At 40.2% G+C, this 18356-nt stretch overlaps 1 protein-coding gene across 1 annotated transcript in view; it reads right to left on the bottom strand.

Moving 5' to 3' along the window:
* TMEM144 (transmembrane protein 144) overlaps window positions 1–18356 on the bottom strand; it is a 48894-nt gene extending 30538 nt beyond the window's left edge. The window contains exons 1-4 of the mRNA XM_082653579.1: window positions 18284–18356; window positions 12985–13081; window positions 5155–5326; window positions 2934–3056 (exon numbers count right to left, since the gene is read on the bottom strand). Of these exons, the coding sequence (XP_082509705.1) occupies window positions 2934–3056; window positions 5155–5263 (232 nt within the window). The 5' untranslated portion in view covers window positions 5264–5326; window positions 12985–13081; window positions 18284–18356. The remainder of the gene's footprint in view (window positions 1–2933; window positions 3057–5154; window positions 5327–12984; window positions 13082–18283) is intronic.

Raw genomic sequence — 18356 nt, 5'->3', positions numbered from 1 at the left:
CTAGATGGTCACAAAGCACCGAGCTGATATCCCTGTGCTATGCGGCTGCTTCCCACTAGCTATCTACCTTAGTTTGGTAGTGTATATATGTCCATGCCTCTCTCTCGCTTTGTCACAGCTCACCCCTCATTGTAGTTTTGATTTGCATTTTCAGTAGCCATGGAAGCACCCTAAATGTCCATCAACAGAGGAATGGATAAAGAAGATGTGGTACATATATACAATGGGATATTACTCAGCCATAAAAAGGAATGAAGTGATGCCATTTGCACCAATGTGGATGGACCTAGAGATGATCATACTAAGTGAAGTAAGTCAGACAGAGACAAATATCATATGATATTGCTCACATGCGGAACCTAAAAGAAGGCTACAAATAAACTTATCTGCAAAACAGAAATAGAGTTACAGATGTAGAAAATAAATTTATGGTTATCAGGGGGTAAGTGGGGGTGGAGGGATAAATTGGAAGAGTGGGATTGACGTATACACACTACTATATATAAAATAGATAACTAATAAGGACATACTGTACAGCACAGGGACCTCTACTCAATTCTCTGTAATGATCTATATGGGAACAGAAGCTTAAAAAAGAGTGGTTATATGTATATGTATAACTGATTCACTTTGCTGTACAGCAGAAACTAACACAACATTGTAAATCAACTACACCCCAATAAAAATTTTAAAAAATAAAACAAAATAAAGATTTAATAAAAATGAAAAAAAAAAGCTTATGGGATTTGGACAAACTTAGTAAAGCACAATTCGTCATTTTAAAAATAAAACAGCCACATATTTTGGCATTTAAACTCATGATTATGACTGCTAAAAGAGCCAGGCTTAGGGCAACATCCTACAGAGAAAATGTTGAATTAGCTCCTTGCCTAACTGCACCAATGCTCTTCGTCCTTAGCCTAGGTCTCTGTTTTATGTCTTTTTGCAGAAACTGGTCAATGATAAAATCGGTAGTGACCATCCCCTACGACTCGAACCAGGGCCAACCGCTGGCAGATGTCCCTGTCCCAGTACGGCCCAGACTTTGCTCTCCCATGCTCACCCACTTGTCTTCTGGAGTCCTGCACCCAGTGCTTCGTGCTCAGGACTAAATTCATGGTTCGTCTTTCCAGTTCTTGACTGGCTGTCTGGTCTCAGTCAATCTCCTCTGGAAAGGTTCCCTCTCTTGGTTTCCAAGATCTCTTCATCTCCCAGTTCCCTCCTGTTTCTCTCTTTCTCTGGCTTCTCTTTCTCATCAGACCTTCCGGATTTAGATGCCCTCTGAATATTTTCCCTAGAACACACCCCTCCTCTTGCTATATTCTTTTTTGGGTACTTGACTAGTTTCATGATTTCAGCTATCAGCTAGAGTCACATGCTCCCAGTGCTAGCCTGGACCTTCTCCAGAGTTTTAGTCTCGATAAGAAATTTCCTGGGCTTCCCTGGTGGCTCAGTGGTTAAGAATCCATCTGCCAATGCAGGGGACACGGGTTCGAGCCCTGGTCCGGGAAGATCCCACGTGCCGCGGAGCAGCTAAGCCCCTGCGCCACAACTACTGAGGCTGTGCTCTGGAGCCCGTGAGCCACAGCTACTGAAGCCCACACGCCTAGAGCCCGTGCTCCGCAACAAGAGAAGCCACTGCAATGAGAAGCCTGGGCACCGCAACGAAGAGTAGCCCCCGCTCGCTACTACTAGAGAAAGCCTGCATGCACCAACGAAGACCCAACACAGCCAAAAGTAAATAAATTTATAAAAAGAAAAAAAAAAAGAAATTTCCAACACCAGGAACTTTCAGCTCAAAAGGTCCCAGCTGAACTCATTATTTTCCCTTTCGGACACGTTCTCTTCCCCGTTTTCCTCATCCAAGTCAATGACACCATCACTCTCCTAATCACTTAGGAGAAAATCCCTACATTACCATTGGGTCCTCCCTTTCCTCTGCTCCCCACATTCAATCAGCTACTGTAACCTACAGCATCCCCGTCTGCAGCAGTTCTCAAACTAGACTCTAACCCACCGACTCCCAGTGGGACCTGCTGGGTGAATAGAGATACTATGGTGGTTGTCAAGATCTGCAGGATGAATGGTTGCTTTCTCTGTTCCCCTCTCCCATTAGACATGACAATCATAAGCATACGAAGGTATAAGTGAGCTATAATAATTACAACTCTAGTGGAAATTTAAAAGTTAACTCTTTTGTCCTCCAACTCATCATCTTCACTAAATCACTTAATTCTGTAGAGATTCAAATTAAGTAGTTACCTAATACATTTTTAACGTTTAAAAATTCATTTGCTTTTAATCAAATTGCCTCTAGAGAGCCTTGATAGTTGGGATTCTCTTTGCTAAAGAGAAGAAAACTCTCCTGGGGTGTATTTATATTAATAGAAGAAAAGCATTCCTGATTGGCCAAGCAAAGGTGTAAATTCTAGTTATATAACTTCAGGCAACAGTGAGAAGGCAACAGAGGGAAGGTTTTTGTTTGCTTTTGTTTTTCTGCCAGTGCTTTTGAAATGATAATGTGTCTGTGTTTGTCTACTTTTAAGGACAAGTCCTAAAGATGATAGTAGTAGAAACGACTGTTTAATAAATATTTTCTGACAAACATAATGGGAGAGAAAGAAAGAAAGACCAGAGCACTTAAACTAATACATGAGTTATGCTTGAACAGATAGTAAGTGAAACATTTTTCCTATAATAATTTTATATAATTATACATATAATATATAGTAATAATTTTACTATCACAATTATCTACCAGGAACTAAGAAAGAAATCATTAAAAGGAAAGAGTCAGGAAACGTACCAAAAATATTTATGGAGCATATAAATGAAAGAAACTAAATTGTTCATTTAGTTTCCTTCTACTAGGAACCAGATTTATTTGGATCATAGCATAAAGTGATTAAAGAATAAATTATATCAAATATTACCTGTTGCCCAAATGCAGCCCCCAACCATTGCAAAAGGCCAAAACTTAGGGCAATGTAATATCAGATTGACCACCAAGGCAACCAACCATATGGCAGCACAAAGTACCCACTGGAGAAACATTCCTGGAAAAAAAAAAAAAACTGGTGTCATTGGTTCAAACTGATCTAAGGAATTAGTGCGCTTAGGAATATCAGTGAATTATTATAGTAATGGTCACAATTTATTGCATGCCTCTATGCCAGGCACTTTACATGTTTATTATATTTCTTGTAACTACTATGCATCATAATTAACCCTAATTCAAAGACAGAAAATGAACCGGAGATGAAGCAACTTGTCCAAATAGCTAACAGTCTGTAAAACTGGAATTTAAACTCAACTGGACTCCAAAGCTTGCTCTACACTGTGCATTCCGGCTTAACAGGGATCAAAAATTTTCTACCAAAGAATGTTGGCAAGACCAAGACTATATACTTTTATTCAGATGCTATACTTAGTGCCATTCCTCACCAAAGACAAGGCATTAAGAACTTCACAATAGCATGATAGTAATTTAAAACTTTGGGGATCGTATGTGCCATTTTGGGATAAACATAAAGTCCTTTATGGCCATATGTAGGTCTCATGCACTTGGAGTTGAGTGTCTGCACTGAGTCAGACATTCCAGACCTGAGAATTAGCCTTCTAGGTCAGGGCTACTCCCCTTCCTATGCTCTGCCAGTTACTTGAAGGTCACATGGTGATATGAGGTGTATCTGTGCTTTTCTGAGGCTTAGAAGGAGGGTTTAGGGATTAAAAGGATACAGAAAACATCGACATTGGAAAAAATACTAAGGTAGTTATAACTCAGTGTAGCACTTTTGACTCTATTGGAAAATTTTCCCTATTTCTATTCAATCTCACGGTGGAGGAGAGAAAAAAAGGCTGTTAACCTCTAAGACAAAAAAGTAAGAACACAGAGATGAAAGGAAACTTCATTTTACAAAAGAGAAACTGAGAACAAAAGAGTGGATAAGGTTTGTCTGGGATCACACAGTTCTTGTAGAACACCCAAAAGTCAGGTCCTCTAACCCTTAGTATGTTTTTTGTTATTTTTTTTTTTTAGCACTTTTCATTCCTGTTCTAACTCCAAAGGGGAGAAGAAGAAAGGCTCTGGAGGGAAAGGATTTGTAACTCTATTGTCTTAGTGGTATAAAGACATAAGAAAAAAGGCTGAGATAAAGTTGAAAAAAAAAAAAAGACATAAATTGGAGTGAAAACACAATGCCTCCCACCAGGCTTTCACCATAACATCTCCAATTTCTCCTCCTGGCTTTAACAGGAAAGGCAGGTAGATAAAAACAACTACTGCTTCTCCTTCCCTATAATTCACATTACAGTCAGTTCTACCATAATGTGACATGTGTGTTCCTAAACATCACCGTACTGTGTAAAATCATGTGATAAAGCCTGCAGAGCTTAGGGGGAAAATGGGGCTAAGGACACAACACTCAGAAACTCCATCAACAACTTATTAAGAAAAGATAGGAGCCTAAGAAGATGGTAGTGCAGTTTTACACTGGTTAAGTGGTTAAGACATTCACAAATGCTGCAATAAATATGGAACTTTACCTTAAAAAAGATCTGAAGTTGGCTTATGCAAATGGATGTCAGAAATGCTGTAGCTTGTGAATTATTGGGAAGGTGGTGAATGAGGGTTTGAACACCAGATGTGTAAGGGTGTGGTGTAACAGACCTGGTGGTTGTGTGAAGGGGTGTGTGTGAGCACATTTTGTGCATTGCTATGCATCTTTGTTCATCTGGGTGCAGTTTTCTGTGTTCACCTAATGTTTGTCAGAGTCAACATTGCTCATAGGCAAACACAGATTTCGTGTTAGGTGCAAATTGTTTTCTATTATATCAATTGTGGTGGCAATTTGTGTTTGCAAAACAAGTGTTATCAGTAGAGCTAACTTCCTTCTTTTCTAAACATAACAGATATGGCTAAAAGGCTTTCCCCATCCTAGCTTTATGATGAAACACAATCTTAAGGTTATCCTATACTGACTAGCAGTCAGATAACATGGCATGGGCATTGCCAAATGATTTTTTTTAAGCTCTATTCACTTGGCTTCAGGTACAGCAAAATTCATTTTTATAGCCATCATTTAAAAAAGACAGAAAAAGTGAACTTCACGTTTAAAATTAATTTAAGACTAACAATGAAGGAAACATAACTACCATCGCCAGTCTCATATTTTTTAAGTGGTACAAAGTTTGAGCCAAACAAAAGGATGGCTACAATAGAGGAGATGAAACCAGTGGTGAGGTCTGTTCCATTATTGCTCATGGCTCTGGTCCTGCCCGAGAGCAAGCTGGTTCACTTTCAACTTGATGTACTTTTCAAGAGCTTCTGAAATAAAAGGAATAAAAATGAAACAATTAAAAAGTTGTGAATCTGTGAGCAAACTGTCATCAATACATGATACTTATTGAGTTTGTCAAAAGTACGGAAAGAGTCCTTCCAGATAAAAAGTTAAGACATTATGAAATTATGTATTACATTCACACCCCATGTTCATTCATTCATTTTTTCAGTTATGTTGGCAACAAATATTTTTTGATCACTGACCTACAAAACAAACAATAAAACAAGCAAAATTTGTCTTCAGAGCTTGAAAACCTAACTTCTTCCAAAACCTGGATACAATTTGTATGATATTGTAAAGAAATTCTTCTGTGTGGGTAGATTGTATCATGAAGATTTGTGGACCAGGATCCTGTTCAGTTCAATTGGTTGTTGTGACAAGTCAATGACAAAGCACGGGTGAAGACTTTGAGACCTATCAGTGCCTTCTGAGCACAAGCTGTTCTACTATTTAACACGAGCTTAAGGGCACATTTAAGTTGTATTGTTGCTATATACTCAGGATCCCCTAGAGGTAAAGGCACTTTTCTTCAACAGTAGCACCACCTAGGTGTGTATTAGTTTAAATAGTTCATGAAATTATATTTGTGACTTTTTAAAAAACTGAACAGATAGAAGAATCTCCTAAAGATCTCTTTAACAATCTCTTGAAGGTGACCAAGATGGTGGAGAAGGAAGACCCTGAGCCTACCTCCTTCCAAAATCACAACTATTTACAAAGAAACTATCAATGAAAATGACCTGAAGGCTAGCAGAAAAGATCATCTGCAACTAAAGATATAAAGAAGGAACCACAAGGTGATGGGAGGAGGGGTGAAGACACAGTAGAGTCGAGACCGACACCCGTGGGTAGGTGACCACAAACAGTAGGATAATCACAATTGCAGAGATTTCCCCAAGGAGCGAGGGGTCTAAGCCCCACATTGGGCTCCCCAGACCGGGGATCCTGCACAGAGAAGATGAGTCCCCAGAACTTCTAGCTTTGAAGGTCAGTGAGACTTGCATTTGGGAAAACCAGAGGTCTGTAGGAAACAGAGCCTCTGCTCTTAGAGGGTGCATGCAAAAGCTCACACACTCCAAGACCCAGGGCAGAGGCAGTAATATGAAAGGAGCCTGGGTCAGACCTCTTGCTGATCTTGGAGAGTCGCCTGGAGAGGCAGGAGGCAAGCAGTTCTCACCCTGGGGTCACAGATGTTGGCAACAGCCATTTTCAGGAGCTCATGCTGCCACTAGGGCACTGGTGCTAGCAAGCACCATTTTGAAGTCCTCCCACTAGCCTATCAGCACTGGAATCTGGCCTCACCCAAAGGCCAGTTGTCACCAGTCCTGTGATGTCCGAGGCCAAGCAGCCAGCAGTGCAGAGACTAGTCCAACCCACTAGCAAGCCAGCAGAAGCCATAGGTGGCCCCCCTCCCCAGTCCCCAGTATCTGCAGAACCTGGTCCTGCCTATCAGCAGGACAAGACTAGCTCCAGGACCCCCTGGCTTGCAGCTAGCCACCCCAGGACTTGATTCTGCATTAGGGGTCATGGAGCTAGTGTTAGACCACTAGTACAGCATGTGAGACTTTGCATTCTCTCTTTAAGAGCGGAGTCTCTGCTTCCATACTTGGGCTGGCACTAGACACATGACCCCCTGGTGCACTTCAGCCAGCTGCATTAGGAGCTGGCCTCACCAACCAGTGAGTGGGCACCAGCCTTGGGACAACATGGTCCCCATAGCCAGCCATCCTGGGACTTGGCCCCTTCCACCAGTGGCCAGCAGCCTCTGCACTAGGCAGGGCCTGGCAATCAACTGGGCTGAGGGCCAGCCACACCTTCCAGTGCACCCACAGTAGTTGGCCCTAACACAACAAAAGGACTCATGCAGCCCATATGAGAAGCACCCCTAGAGAATACATCTCTGGTGACCAGCGGGGAGTGTGCTGCTGGGATGAATAGGATGTCTACTACTTAAGACCACTTTTCCAAGATCAGAAAATATAACCAGCCTATCTAATACAGAGAAGAACAAAAACAAAGAACCAGAAAAATGAGGTGACAAAGGAATATTTTCAAAATGAAAAAACAAGATAAAACTCCACAAGAAATGCTAAGTGAAGTGAAGGTAAGCAATTTACCCAATACAGAGTTTAGGTAATGATCAGAGAGATGCTCAACAAACTTGAGGAAAGAATGGATGAAACAGTGAGAATTTTAACAATGAGTTAGAAAATACAAAGGAGAACCAAAGAGAGGTGAAGAACACAATAACTGAAATAAAAAATACACTAGAAAAAAATAACAGTAGATTAGATGATATAGAGGAAGGGATCATCGAACTGGAAGACAAAACAGTGGAAATCACCCAAGCTAAACAGAAAACAGAAATAAAACAAAGAAGGATAGCTTAAGAGACCCCTGGGACAACATCAAACACACTAACATTCACATTAAGGGGTGTAGGAATGAGAAGGGAGAGAAAAGGGGCGAAAAACATATTTAAAAAAATAATAGCTGATACACCATACTAACAAATTGAAGAATAAAAACCATATGATCATCTCAAAAGATGCAGAAAAAACTTTTGACAGAATTCAACACCCAATTATGATAAAAACTCTCCAGAAAGTGGGCATAGAGGGAACCTACCTCAACATACTAAAGGCCATATATGACAAACCCACAGCCAATATCATTCTCAATGGTGAAAAACTGAAAGCATTTCCTCTAAGATCAGGAACAAGACAAGGGTGCCCACTCTCACCACTATAATTCAACATAGTTTTGGAAGTCCTAGCCACGGCAATCAGAGAAGATAAAGAAAGAAAAGGAATCCAAATCGCAAAGGAAGAAGTAAAACTGCCACTGTTTGCAGATGACATGATACTATACATAGAAAATCCTAAAGATGCCACCAGAAAACTACTAGAGCTAATCAATGAATTTGGTAAAGTTGCAGGATATAAAATTAATATACAGAAATCTCTTGCATTGCTATACACTAACAACAAAAGAACACAAAGAAAAATTAAGTAAACAATCCCATTTACTATCGTGTAAAAAGAATAAAATACCTAGGAATAAACCTACTTAAGGAGGCAAAAATACCCATATTCAGTAAACTATAAGATACTGATGAAAGAAGTCAAAGATGACACAAGCTTTTTTCTTTCTTGAGAAAAAAGAAAAAAGCTTGCGTTATCATGCTCCCTGATTTCATACTCCTAAGCTACAGTAATCAAAACAATATGGTACTGGCACCAAAACAGAAACATAGATCAATGGAAAAGAATAGAGAGCCCGGAAATAAATCTACACACATGTGGTCAATTAATCTATGACAAAGGAAGCAAGAATATACAATGGGGAAAATAAAGCCTCTTTGATAAACGGTTTTGGGTAAACTGGACAGCTACATGAAAAAGAGTCAAACTGGACTGCTTTCTCATACCATGTACAAAAATAAACTCAAAATGGATTAAGGACTTAAATGTGAGGCCTGAAACCATAAAATTCCTAGAAGAAAACATAGGCAGTTCACTGTTTGACACTGGCCTTAGCAATAGTTTTTTGAATCTATCTCTCCAGGCAAGGGAAACAAAAGCAAAAATAAAAAAACAAATGGGGGACTTCCCTGGTGGCGCAGTGGTTAAGAATCCACCTGCTAACGCAGGGGACACGGGTTTGAGCCCTGGTCTGGGAAGATCCCACATGCCGCGGAGCAACTAAGCCTGTGCGCCACAACTACTGAGCCTCTGCTCTAGAGTCCGCAAGCCACAACTGTTGAGCCTGTGTGCCACAACTACTGAAGCCCGCACACCTAGAGCCCGTGCTCCATAACAAGAGAAACCACCGCAATTAGAAGCCTGCACACCACAACGAAGAGTAGCCCCTGTTTGCCGCAACAAGAGAAAGCCCGCGCACAGCAACGAAGACCCAACGCAGCCAAAAATAAATAAATAAACAAATCTTTAAAAAACAGAAACAAATGGGACTACTCTAACTAAAAAGTTTTTGCACGGCATGGGAACTACCAATCAAATGAAAAGGCTGCCTACTAAATCAGAGAAGATATTTGCAAATGATATACCTCATAATAGGTTAATATCCAAAATATACAAAGGACTCATAAAACTCAATATCAAAAAACAAATAACCTAATTAAAACATGGGCAGAGGATATGAATAGACATTTTTCCAAAGAAGACACACCCTTGGCCAACAGATACATGAAAAGATTCTCAACAGCACTAATCATCAGAGAAATGCAAATCAGACCACAATGATATATCACCGCACACCTGTCAGAACAGCCATCATCAAAAAGTCTATAAATCACAAATGCTGGAGAGGGTATGGAGAAAGGGAAGCCTTCTACACAGTTGGTGCGAATGTAAATTGGTGCAGCCACTATGGAGAACAGTATGGAGGTTCCTCAAAAAAACTAAAAGTAGAACTGCCATACCATCCAGAAAATCCACTTCTTGGTATCATTCTGAAGAAAAACTAAAACACTGATTCAAAATGATATATGCACACCTCTATTCATTACAGCATTGTTTACAACAGTCAAGATATGGAAGCATCCTAAGTGCCCAGCAACAGATGAATGGGTAAAGAAGATGTGATACACACACACACACACACACACACACACATATATATATACACACACACGCACACACACACACACATGCATGCACACACACACACAACATGGAATATTACTCAGCCATAAAAATAAGGAAATCTTGCCACTTGTGAAAACATGGATGGACCTAGAAGCTATTAGGCTAAGTGACATCAATCATATGGAGAAAAATAAATACCATATGATTTCACTAATATGTGGACTCTGAAAAACAAAACAAAGGAACAAACATAACAAAGAACAGAGTCCTAGATACAGAGAACAACTAGGTGGTCACCAGAGGGGAACAGGGTCGGGGGGTGAGTGAAATAGGTGAGAGAGTTAAGAGGGACAAACTTCCAGTTACAAAATAAATGAGTCCCAGGGATAAGGATGAAATGTGCAGTGAGGGGAAAGTTGTTAATTATATTGTAATAACTTTGTGTGGTGACAGATGGCAGCTGGACTTATTGTAGGGATCCTTTTGTAATGCATAGAAATATCGAGCCACTGTATTGTGCACCTGGAAATAACAGAGTGATGTAGGTCAAGTATACCTCAATTGAAAAAAAAAATAGGTAGACACTGGGAGGAAATGTGTCAAAATGCTAAAATAGTTATCTCTGGAGGGTGGGGATTATGGGAGATAGCAAATTTTTACGTTACGCTTTTATGTGTTTCTGGTAGTCTGCAGTGAACGTGTATTGCTCGTAATATGAAAACAAAGCAACAAATGGCATTAAAAATGAAATGAAAAAAACATATCTCTTAAATCCCTTCCAGATGAAGGCTGTTGAAAAATACCTTCAGGACTCCCCGACAGCACTAGATCAGCAGTTGTGTCTTGCGCAATACTATCAACCAGCCAGCAGAACAAAGGGGAACAGCTAGTCAGATGCTTGTGCAATCCGGGAGCCACTGGTCACATACGGGTAACTAACTTTTCATTAAAATTTAGTAAAAGAAGAAAACTCAGCTCCTTCGCTAAGTTAACTACATTTCAAGTGCTCAACGGCTGCATACAATCGGCAGCTACCATGCTGGACAGAGCAGGTTATACGTAGAACACGCCTATCATTGCAGAAAATTCTACTGGACAACACTGCTGAGCTTATTAAAAAGTGCTAGCTTCCTAAAGGGCCAAAACCCAGATAGCTAAGAACCAGACATTTTTCATAAGATAACATTTGGAAAAGCGTGTTGAGCATAATTCACTTTTTTAGTTGTACAAGCTACATGAGAAAAAGATAACACAGTCATTTTTAACCCAGGAGGTAACCAGAGTCATGCCACAATACCATTGTGAAATCAGTTTGCACATTGATCTTTTGATACATTCACTTCTCTACATAAATCTTCTGGAATGGAATTTAAAATAATCTAGTGGGTTTTTTCCCCAAATTTAATATTATAGTGATAACCTCTTGTGGATGTGTATTGAACAAAGTACACCTGAAATTACCTTTCCTTATTATTTTATTTTACAATGATAAATATTTACATTTAAGGTGTTTCATTTTTTTTTCACGTATTGTTCCTTATGGGTTCTTTGCAGAGAATTGTCAAATATACAACTACCTACAATATATCTTCTTTGGTATTATTAAACATAGTTTAACCCCAAACAGGAATAACTTCAAATTGATGAATAAATTTTAGCAAAAAAGATATCTATTTAAAATTTTGTGTGTTTTCTTAAAATAAAACAAAATGCTGTTAAGACCATAGTTGAGGAAGAGATGCTAAGACATTTAAACACTGACACAGTAACACTACTTCAGTAAAAATAATAATAGGCTTACTATTAGATGCAAAGAAAGTTTCAGCCCTGTGGCTTCCCTCAATAGCTTACGTGGGTTTGGCTCAAGGGTCAAGCTAGTGGATTGTTGCTAAAATACCAGAGCTGCAATAGGTCAGAGGAGCAGGAGGTATCCAGGAAGGATATCACAGGACTAAGGACATGTGATTAAGTCCAGCTAAGAAACTTATTTTGTTTCCATTTGAACTAAAATCAGCTAAGGAAAAAACCCCTCTATAAGCACATTGCGAAGAGAATGTCTACGCTTAAAAAAATTGCAACATGAGCAAAACGATGTCTCCACTGAAGAATACTGACAACCCTAGACCTCTCAGATTTCCTTGAAAGAATAATCTGGTGTGCTAATCACGGTGCATACACTGCATTTTGACTGCTGAGTGAACATCAGCCAGTGTTACTTAGTTATTACCTGCAGATAAATGAAGTTTATTGCATGCCCCTCTGGTACATTTCAGGAAGTATGTGATCTGATTTCATTGTGGGTTGGCAATGTTTACTATCTTTAAGGAAGAATCTACCTCATTCTAAATCAATGAAGTTCTGTGGAAAGGAAAAAAATATCACTCTAGCACACACTAGACCCAGTTTTTTTAAAATGCAAACCTGTTGAGTTAACAAGGCTCAAATTACTTTTGAATAAAATTTAAATTAACTTAATATACTTTAGACTAAAGTAGTTTTCACATGTGTAAGTATATGCTGATATATTGTTAAACTATATTCATTTATTTTTGTTCTAGTACTTTTGTTTCATTGAATAGTGCTTCTCCCTTAAATCTCTCGTAGTAATTTAAACCTTTTCCTGTAAACCTCTCTCTACGGAGACCTTTTTGTTAGCGTTTAGTACGTGCTGATCAATATTGTTTGCTCCTCTTCGCCTAAGATTCGGTTTTAGTTTCATGTTAATTTCCTCAAATCCCCTGGCAAGCTCCTCCAGTGTCTTGGCTAAAATTAGCAGTGCTTGAATCTACTTATTCTGAGCCTTGATTTTTTTTTCAATCAGGAGCATGTTTTGAAAAATCATCAGACACTCCCCCTGCAAAGCTGCTCGGGTTTCCTTGAGTTGCGGTCCTCGCCGCGCCCAGGGCCGGGGCTGAAATTCCCTGGGCTCTGCACCCGCGCGGCCGCCTCCCGCGCCGGTGCCCAGCCTGCACCCGCCTGATTCCCTCTGCGCCCGGCACCCGGCCAGTCTGGACTTACTGTGGGACCCTTACCTGTGCACCTGCAGGAGGGGAGGGCGGGACTCCGGCACCCACGTTCCCGCGCTAGTCCGGGCGCCGTTCCTTACCGCCGAGACGGTGACCGACGCACCTGGAGGGGGGAGGAACGGGGAGGACTTAGCAAAGGAGACCCGGGACCTGCCCGGAGCGGCAGGTTGGAAAACACCTTCTTCCAGCTGCTGGGCAGGGCACGGTCATGTGACTCCATGTGAAGTCACCAGGCCCTCTGTCAATCAACCAGCAAACTAGAGAGGCCTTTGTGTATTTTAAGAGATGATTGCTTAGGGAACTCTGAGCGTGTCACCCTCTCCAGATGTCCCAGAGCTTGGTATGATTTGTACCGTTTATGGATAAAAGGACAAGGAATTTCACACAGTCGTTAGAGATTATCTAAAGCTGAATTTTTTTTTTCATGGAACGTCAAGAAATTCATCTGAACCACTAATGTCACTAATTATCTCTTCGGACATCACAAGATTTCACTTGTAATCACTGATCCTTTATAAACGCCCCCAGACCGTTTATCTGTGTATTTATTTGGTCTATTCTGAGGGTCAAGTGAGAACAGATCTTCTAGATGCTCAAGCCTGACTGCCTGTAACGGCCTCCAGGGGAGAGTTTCTGTCTTGTTTCGTTTTTAAAATACTAATACCTGAACCCCACAACAGACCAACTGAAATTGAATCTCTAGGGGTGTGGCTGGGACACTGTTCTCTTTTAAAACCTCCTCCAGGTGGGTCTAATGTGAAGCCAGGATTGAGAAGCCTATTCTAGACCAGCAGTTGTGACATTTTACTGCTGGTAAGAATTACCTGGAGCATGGATCAAGAAGCAGATTCCTGACAGCTTGATTTAGATTTTGAGAAACATTGCTCTAGTCCTCCTCTAGTGGTCTGATATGTGGCCACTAGCACCATCTGATATGTGGCCACTAGCAGCTTATAGCTATTTAAATTTAAATTGGGATTAAAAATTCAGTAGTTCACTTGTACTTTTCAAGTGCTCAGCAATCACTTGCAGATGATAGAACATCTCTATCCTGCAGAAAGGTCCATCCTAGACTGTCAGCCCTGGGGGTGCAGCTGTGACGTATGCAGAGTCCACCCTCATGAAGATTCCAGAATAGCGAGGGACACAGATATGAACATGTAGGTTCAGAAAGAGGAAGTGCTGGGTTCTGTCCTGTCTAAGAGGTCAAGGAAGGCCTCTCTGAGGAAGTGACATTGCACACGGAGACATTGCAGTGGTTGGTAATGGTTGTGGAGTTACCACGAGAAAACATAAGGAAAATCCGAAGGCAGAGGAAATCCTGGAAGGAAGTCCTGCTTTAAATATTATTCACATTCATAAGCTATAGTGTATTTAAGCAGGTGGGAAGGTAACGTGTCATGTCATTTAAAGAATCAAAGAAGCTAAGGCTTTTCACTTAAGGGAGAGGCTTAATTTAGCAGTTCAGAAAAATTGTAATGAAATAACTTCCTCTTTCACATATCCAGACCCACAGACCCACAGACACACGCATAGACAAACTCTCTCTTCCAAAAATATGGAGCCTAAATGCAGCCTAGCACTGCTTCATTTTGTGATTGCAAGAGACCTCGGTGAATGGTCACGTGGTTAGTTCTTGCTCCAGATTCATACTGAGAAGCTGAGACTCCCACTGTTGTGAATTCCCTAAAATCTAAACGGGAGCTGGGGTCTGAGTCAGGCTGGAGGACATTTATTATGGAATATCCCAGGGCAGGGCTTTTTATATCGGGCCACAGAGCCAACTGAAATGTGGACGCTCCTCTCTCACGTGGAAGTTTTCCTTTCACACTGCTTCAGGTGCATGAATGATTGAACATACATGTCTGTGTTGGCAGGTCTAGAAGATGTGGGTTATGCTTCATCTACTGGCCCTTTGTCTTTGGGAAAGTTATTTAATCTCCTTCAGCCTCCGTTTTCTTGTAGGTTAAATGCCAGTAATAAGATCTGTGGGGCTTCCCTGGTGGCGCAGTGGTTGAGAGTCCACTTGCCGATGCAGGGGACACGGGTTCGTGCCCTGGTCCGGGAAGATCCCACATGCCGCAGAGCGGCTGGGCCCGTGAGCCATGGCCGCTGAGCCTGCGCGTCCGGAGCCTGTGCTCCGCAACCTTGTGAAATAAAAATTTGTATTTAATGGCAAGACAAGAAAAATTTAAACATAAAAAAGCCTTCTCTGACCTTTGGCCCCCTCTCTGCCGGCACTATGCATTGTGTATCCGCATTATGCACCGGCCAGACCTCCCCCATTTGTAGGAATACCTGCTCAACCACAACGAGCAACATTCTCCCAGCATTAACAAGACAGCTCCTTAAAAGACAACATTCCTTCCTGACCTTGTAGGGGATCACATGTCCCACCACGATGCCGATTAGATCTGGATCATCTAAACTGCCAGTAATTTGTCACTTGATGTACAGCCCTCTGTCTGAAAACACTTAGAGAACTGTGCCTTGACTTCTAATGGGCACAATAGTTCTTAGAGCTTTCTGAGATGCTCTTCCTCAGTTATAATCCTCAAGACTGGCTTGAATAAAATTTTCCATTTCTTTCTTAGATCGACTAATCTTTCATTGGCACCCTTTCATGTCATCAAAAGATATAATGGATATAAAATATTATTATTAGGACTTCAGGTTTCCACTCTGATGCATGAAGATCTTGGAAACTGTCACTGCTGCCATCACAACAAGAGATAAGCTGAACCAACTGAAAATCAACAATTCTTCTTACATCTACCAGAGAATCCAGGACAAATCACCTCCCTGAAAACTGAAGAAATAGGTGAATGAATTCAAGACAATCCCAGCTGACTAGGAACAAGAGCCAGTCATGGGTGGAGACACTTAATCTGTGATCTGTGAATAGCTGGAGACTGAGGGTGGACTTAATTGAGAATGGAAAACTCTGGGGGAGCAAGGACTCAGCCTTAGGGGAGCACCCACACTTTCCAGTTTTACCTTCAGGAGCCCCACAAGGTTGTCCTGTGAAGATCAGAGAAAAATTCTCTCTTGCCTCTGGCAAGGGGAGGGAGAAAGCAATCATTTTAAAGTATACCCAAAGCTTCCTTTTCCTGAAACAAAGGCTAGCCCTCAAGGGAAACTTCAATATCAGAGCTCCATCTGACCTCCAGGGAGAACAATTAGATAACTTGTGCCTCTTCTACCCTCTCTCACATGAGGGAAAAAAAGAACTGCTGCTTCCCACTTGGACATTTGAAGGTGCTGGAAGTTTGTCATGCCTGTCATCACAACAAGAAAAAAGCTGAACAACTATTCTGAAGGTAATAGCCTGGGGATTCCTGCCGGATAAAAAGGGAGATTCAATCATAAGATTATAGAACGCCTCTCCTTCCCAATACCTTACGATCTATTAAAAGTTCTCCAGTACAATAACAGTGGATTACAACTGAGAGAGCTTCAGGACACAGACACCATTCAGAAAGGAGTTTCTAAGTAAACACAAGGGCAGACAGCAGACAGAACAAAGGATGTTAAAGGAAAGTGGAACCTCTGACGCAGCAAACAGTAAACACAGCCCGACTCTTGGCCATGTTTACATAAAACCTCACACTAAAGACCTGCTTACCTCAGTTCCTATTATCTGATACATCATGTGTGGCTGGTAAATAATTAGAATGCTTGCTAAAAGGCAAGAAAAAAACACAGTCTGAAGAGATAAAACAAGCATCAGAACCAGACTCTGATATGGTAGAGGTTTTGGAATGATCAGACTGGGAATTTAAAGTACTTAAAATAATTAACATGATAAGATCGCTACTCGAAAAAGTTTACAACTTGCAAGAACAGATGTGTAATATAAGCAGAGAGATGAAGACTCTAAGAATCAGAAGAAGCTGCTGGAAAACAAAAACAATACAAAATGAAGAATGCTTTTCACAGCTGAGAAATAACCTATGAGCTTGAAGATATGTCAATAGAAACATCTCAAATTTAAGTGTAAAGAGAAAAAAGATTTTTTTTGAAAAAGGAACAATATTCGAGAACTATGAAAAAATTACAAAAAAGTGTAAAATATAAGTAATGGGAATACCAGACAGTAAAGAGAGGAGGGAGAAGAATTATTTGAAGTAATAGTGGCTGAGAATTTTCCAGAATTGATGGCAGATACCAAACCAGAGACTCAAGAAGCTCAGAAAACACCAAACAGGATAAGTACAAAAATATCTACATGTGGGTGTATCATATTCAAGTTGTAGAATATCAGACAAAAAAAAATATTGAAAGAAGCTGGAAGAAAAAATATACCTTACCTATGGCAAGGCAAGAATAGAATTACATCAGACTTCTCTCTTCAGAAACCATGCAAACAAGAAGAGTGGAATGAAGTATTTATAGTGCTGAAAGAAAAATCCACCAATGTAGAATTCTGTATCCAGTGTAATTATCCTTTGAAAGTGGAGAGGAAATAGACTTTCTCAGACAACAAAAACAGGAAATTTTTCATGAGTAGACCTGCCTTGGAAGAAATGTTAAAAGAAGTTCTTCATAGAGAAGAAAAATGATATAGTTAGAGACTTGGATCTACATGAAGAAAGGAAGAACGTGAGAAAAGGAATAAATGAAAGTAAAAATAAGACCTTATTTTTGTTCTTAATTCATCTAATAGTTCACTTCAAAATAATAATAGCAACAATAAGTTGGGTGATTATAGCTTATGGGTAAGTGAAATGAATGACAGCAATGTTATAAGGGATAAGAGGGAGGAACTGGGAATAATTTATTATAAAGAACCTGCACTACCTGTGAAGAGGTATAGTGTTATATGAAAGCGGATTTAGAATAGTTATAAATGTTTACTGCATATTCTAGGGAAACCCTTAAAATCTTTTAAAAAGTATAATTAATATGCTAAGAGAGGAGAGAAAATAGAATCATATAAATCCCTGATTAAAGCCAGAAAAAAGGAGGGAAGACAAAAAAAGAAAACAAAGCAGAAGGGCAACAAATAGAAAAAAGTATATGGTACATATTAATCCACCACTATCAATAATCACTTTAAATGTGAATTGTCTAAATACACCATTAAAAGATAAAGACTGACAGAGTGAGTAACATATAGGACCCAATTACATGTTGTTTACAAGAAACCCACTTTAATTATAAAGACCCAGATTAAAAATGGAGAAAGATACACAGTGCTAACACTAATTAGAAGAAAGTTGGAATGGCCATTTTAATTTCAGACAAAGCAGACTTCAGAACAAGGAAATTTTCAGGGATACATAATGATAAAGGGTCAACTCACCAAGAAGACACGACAATCCTGTGTCTGAACCTCACAAACGAGCATCAAAGTACATGAGGCAAAACCAGGTAAA

The sequence above is a fragment of the Grampus griseus genome (genome assembly GCF_964374135.1).
Source record: "Grampus griseus genome assembly, chromosome: 4".
Taxonomy (NCBI): Eukaryota; Metazoa; Chordata; class Mammalia; order Artiodactyla; family Delphinidae; genus Grampus; species Grampus griseus.
This window is presented reverse-complemented; position numbering and strand designations above follow the sequence as displayed.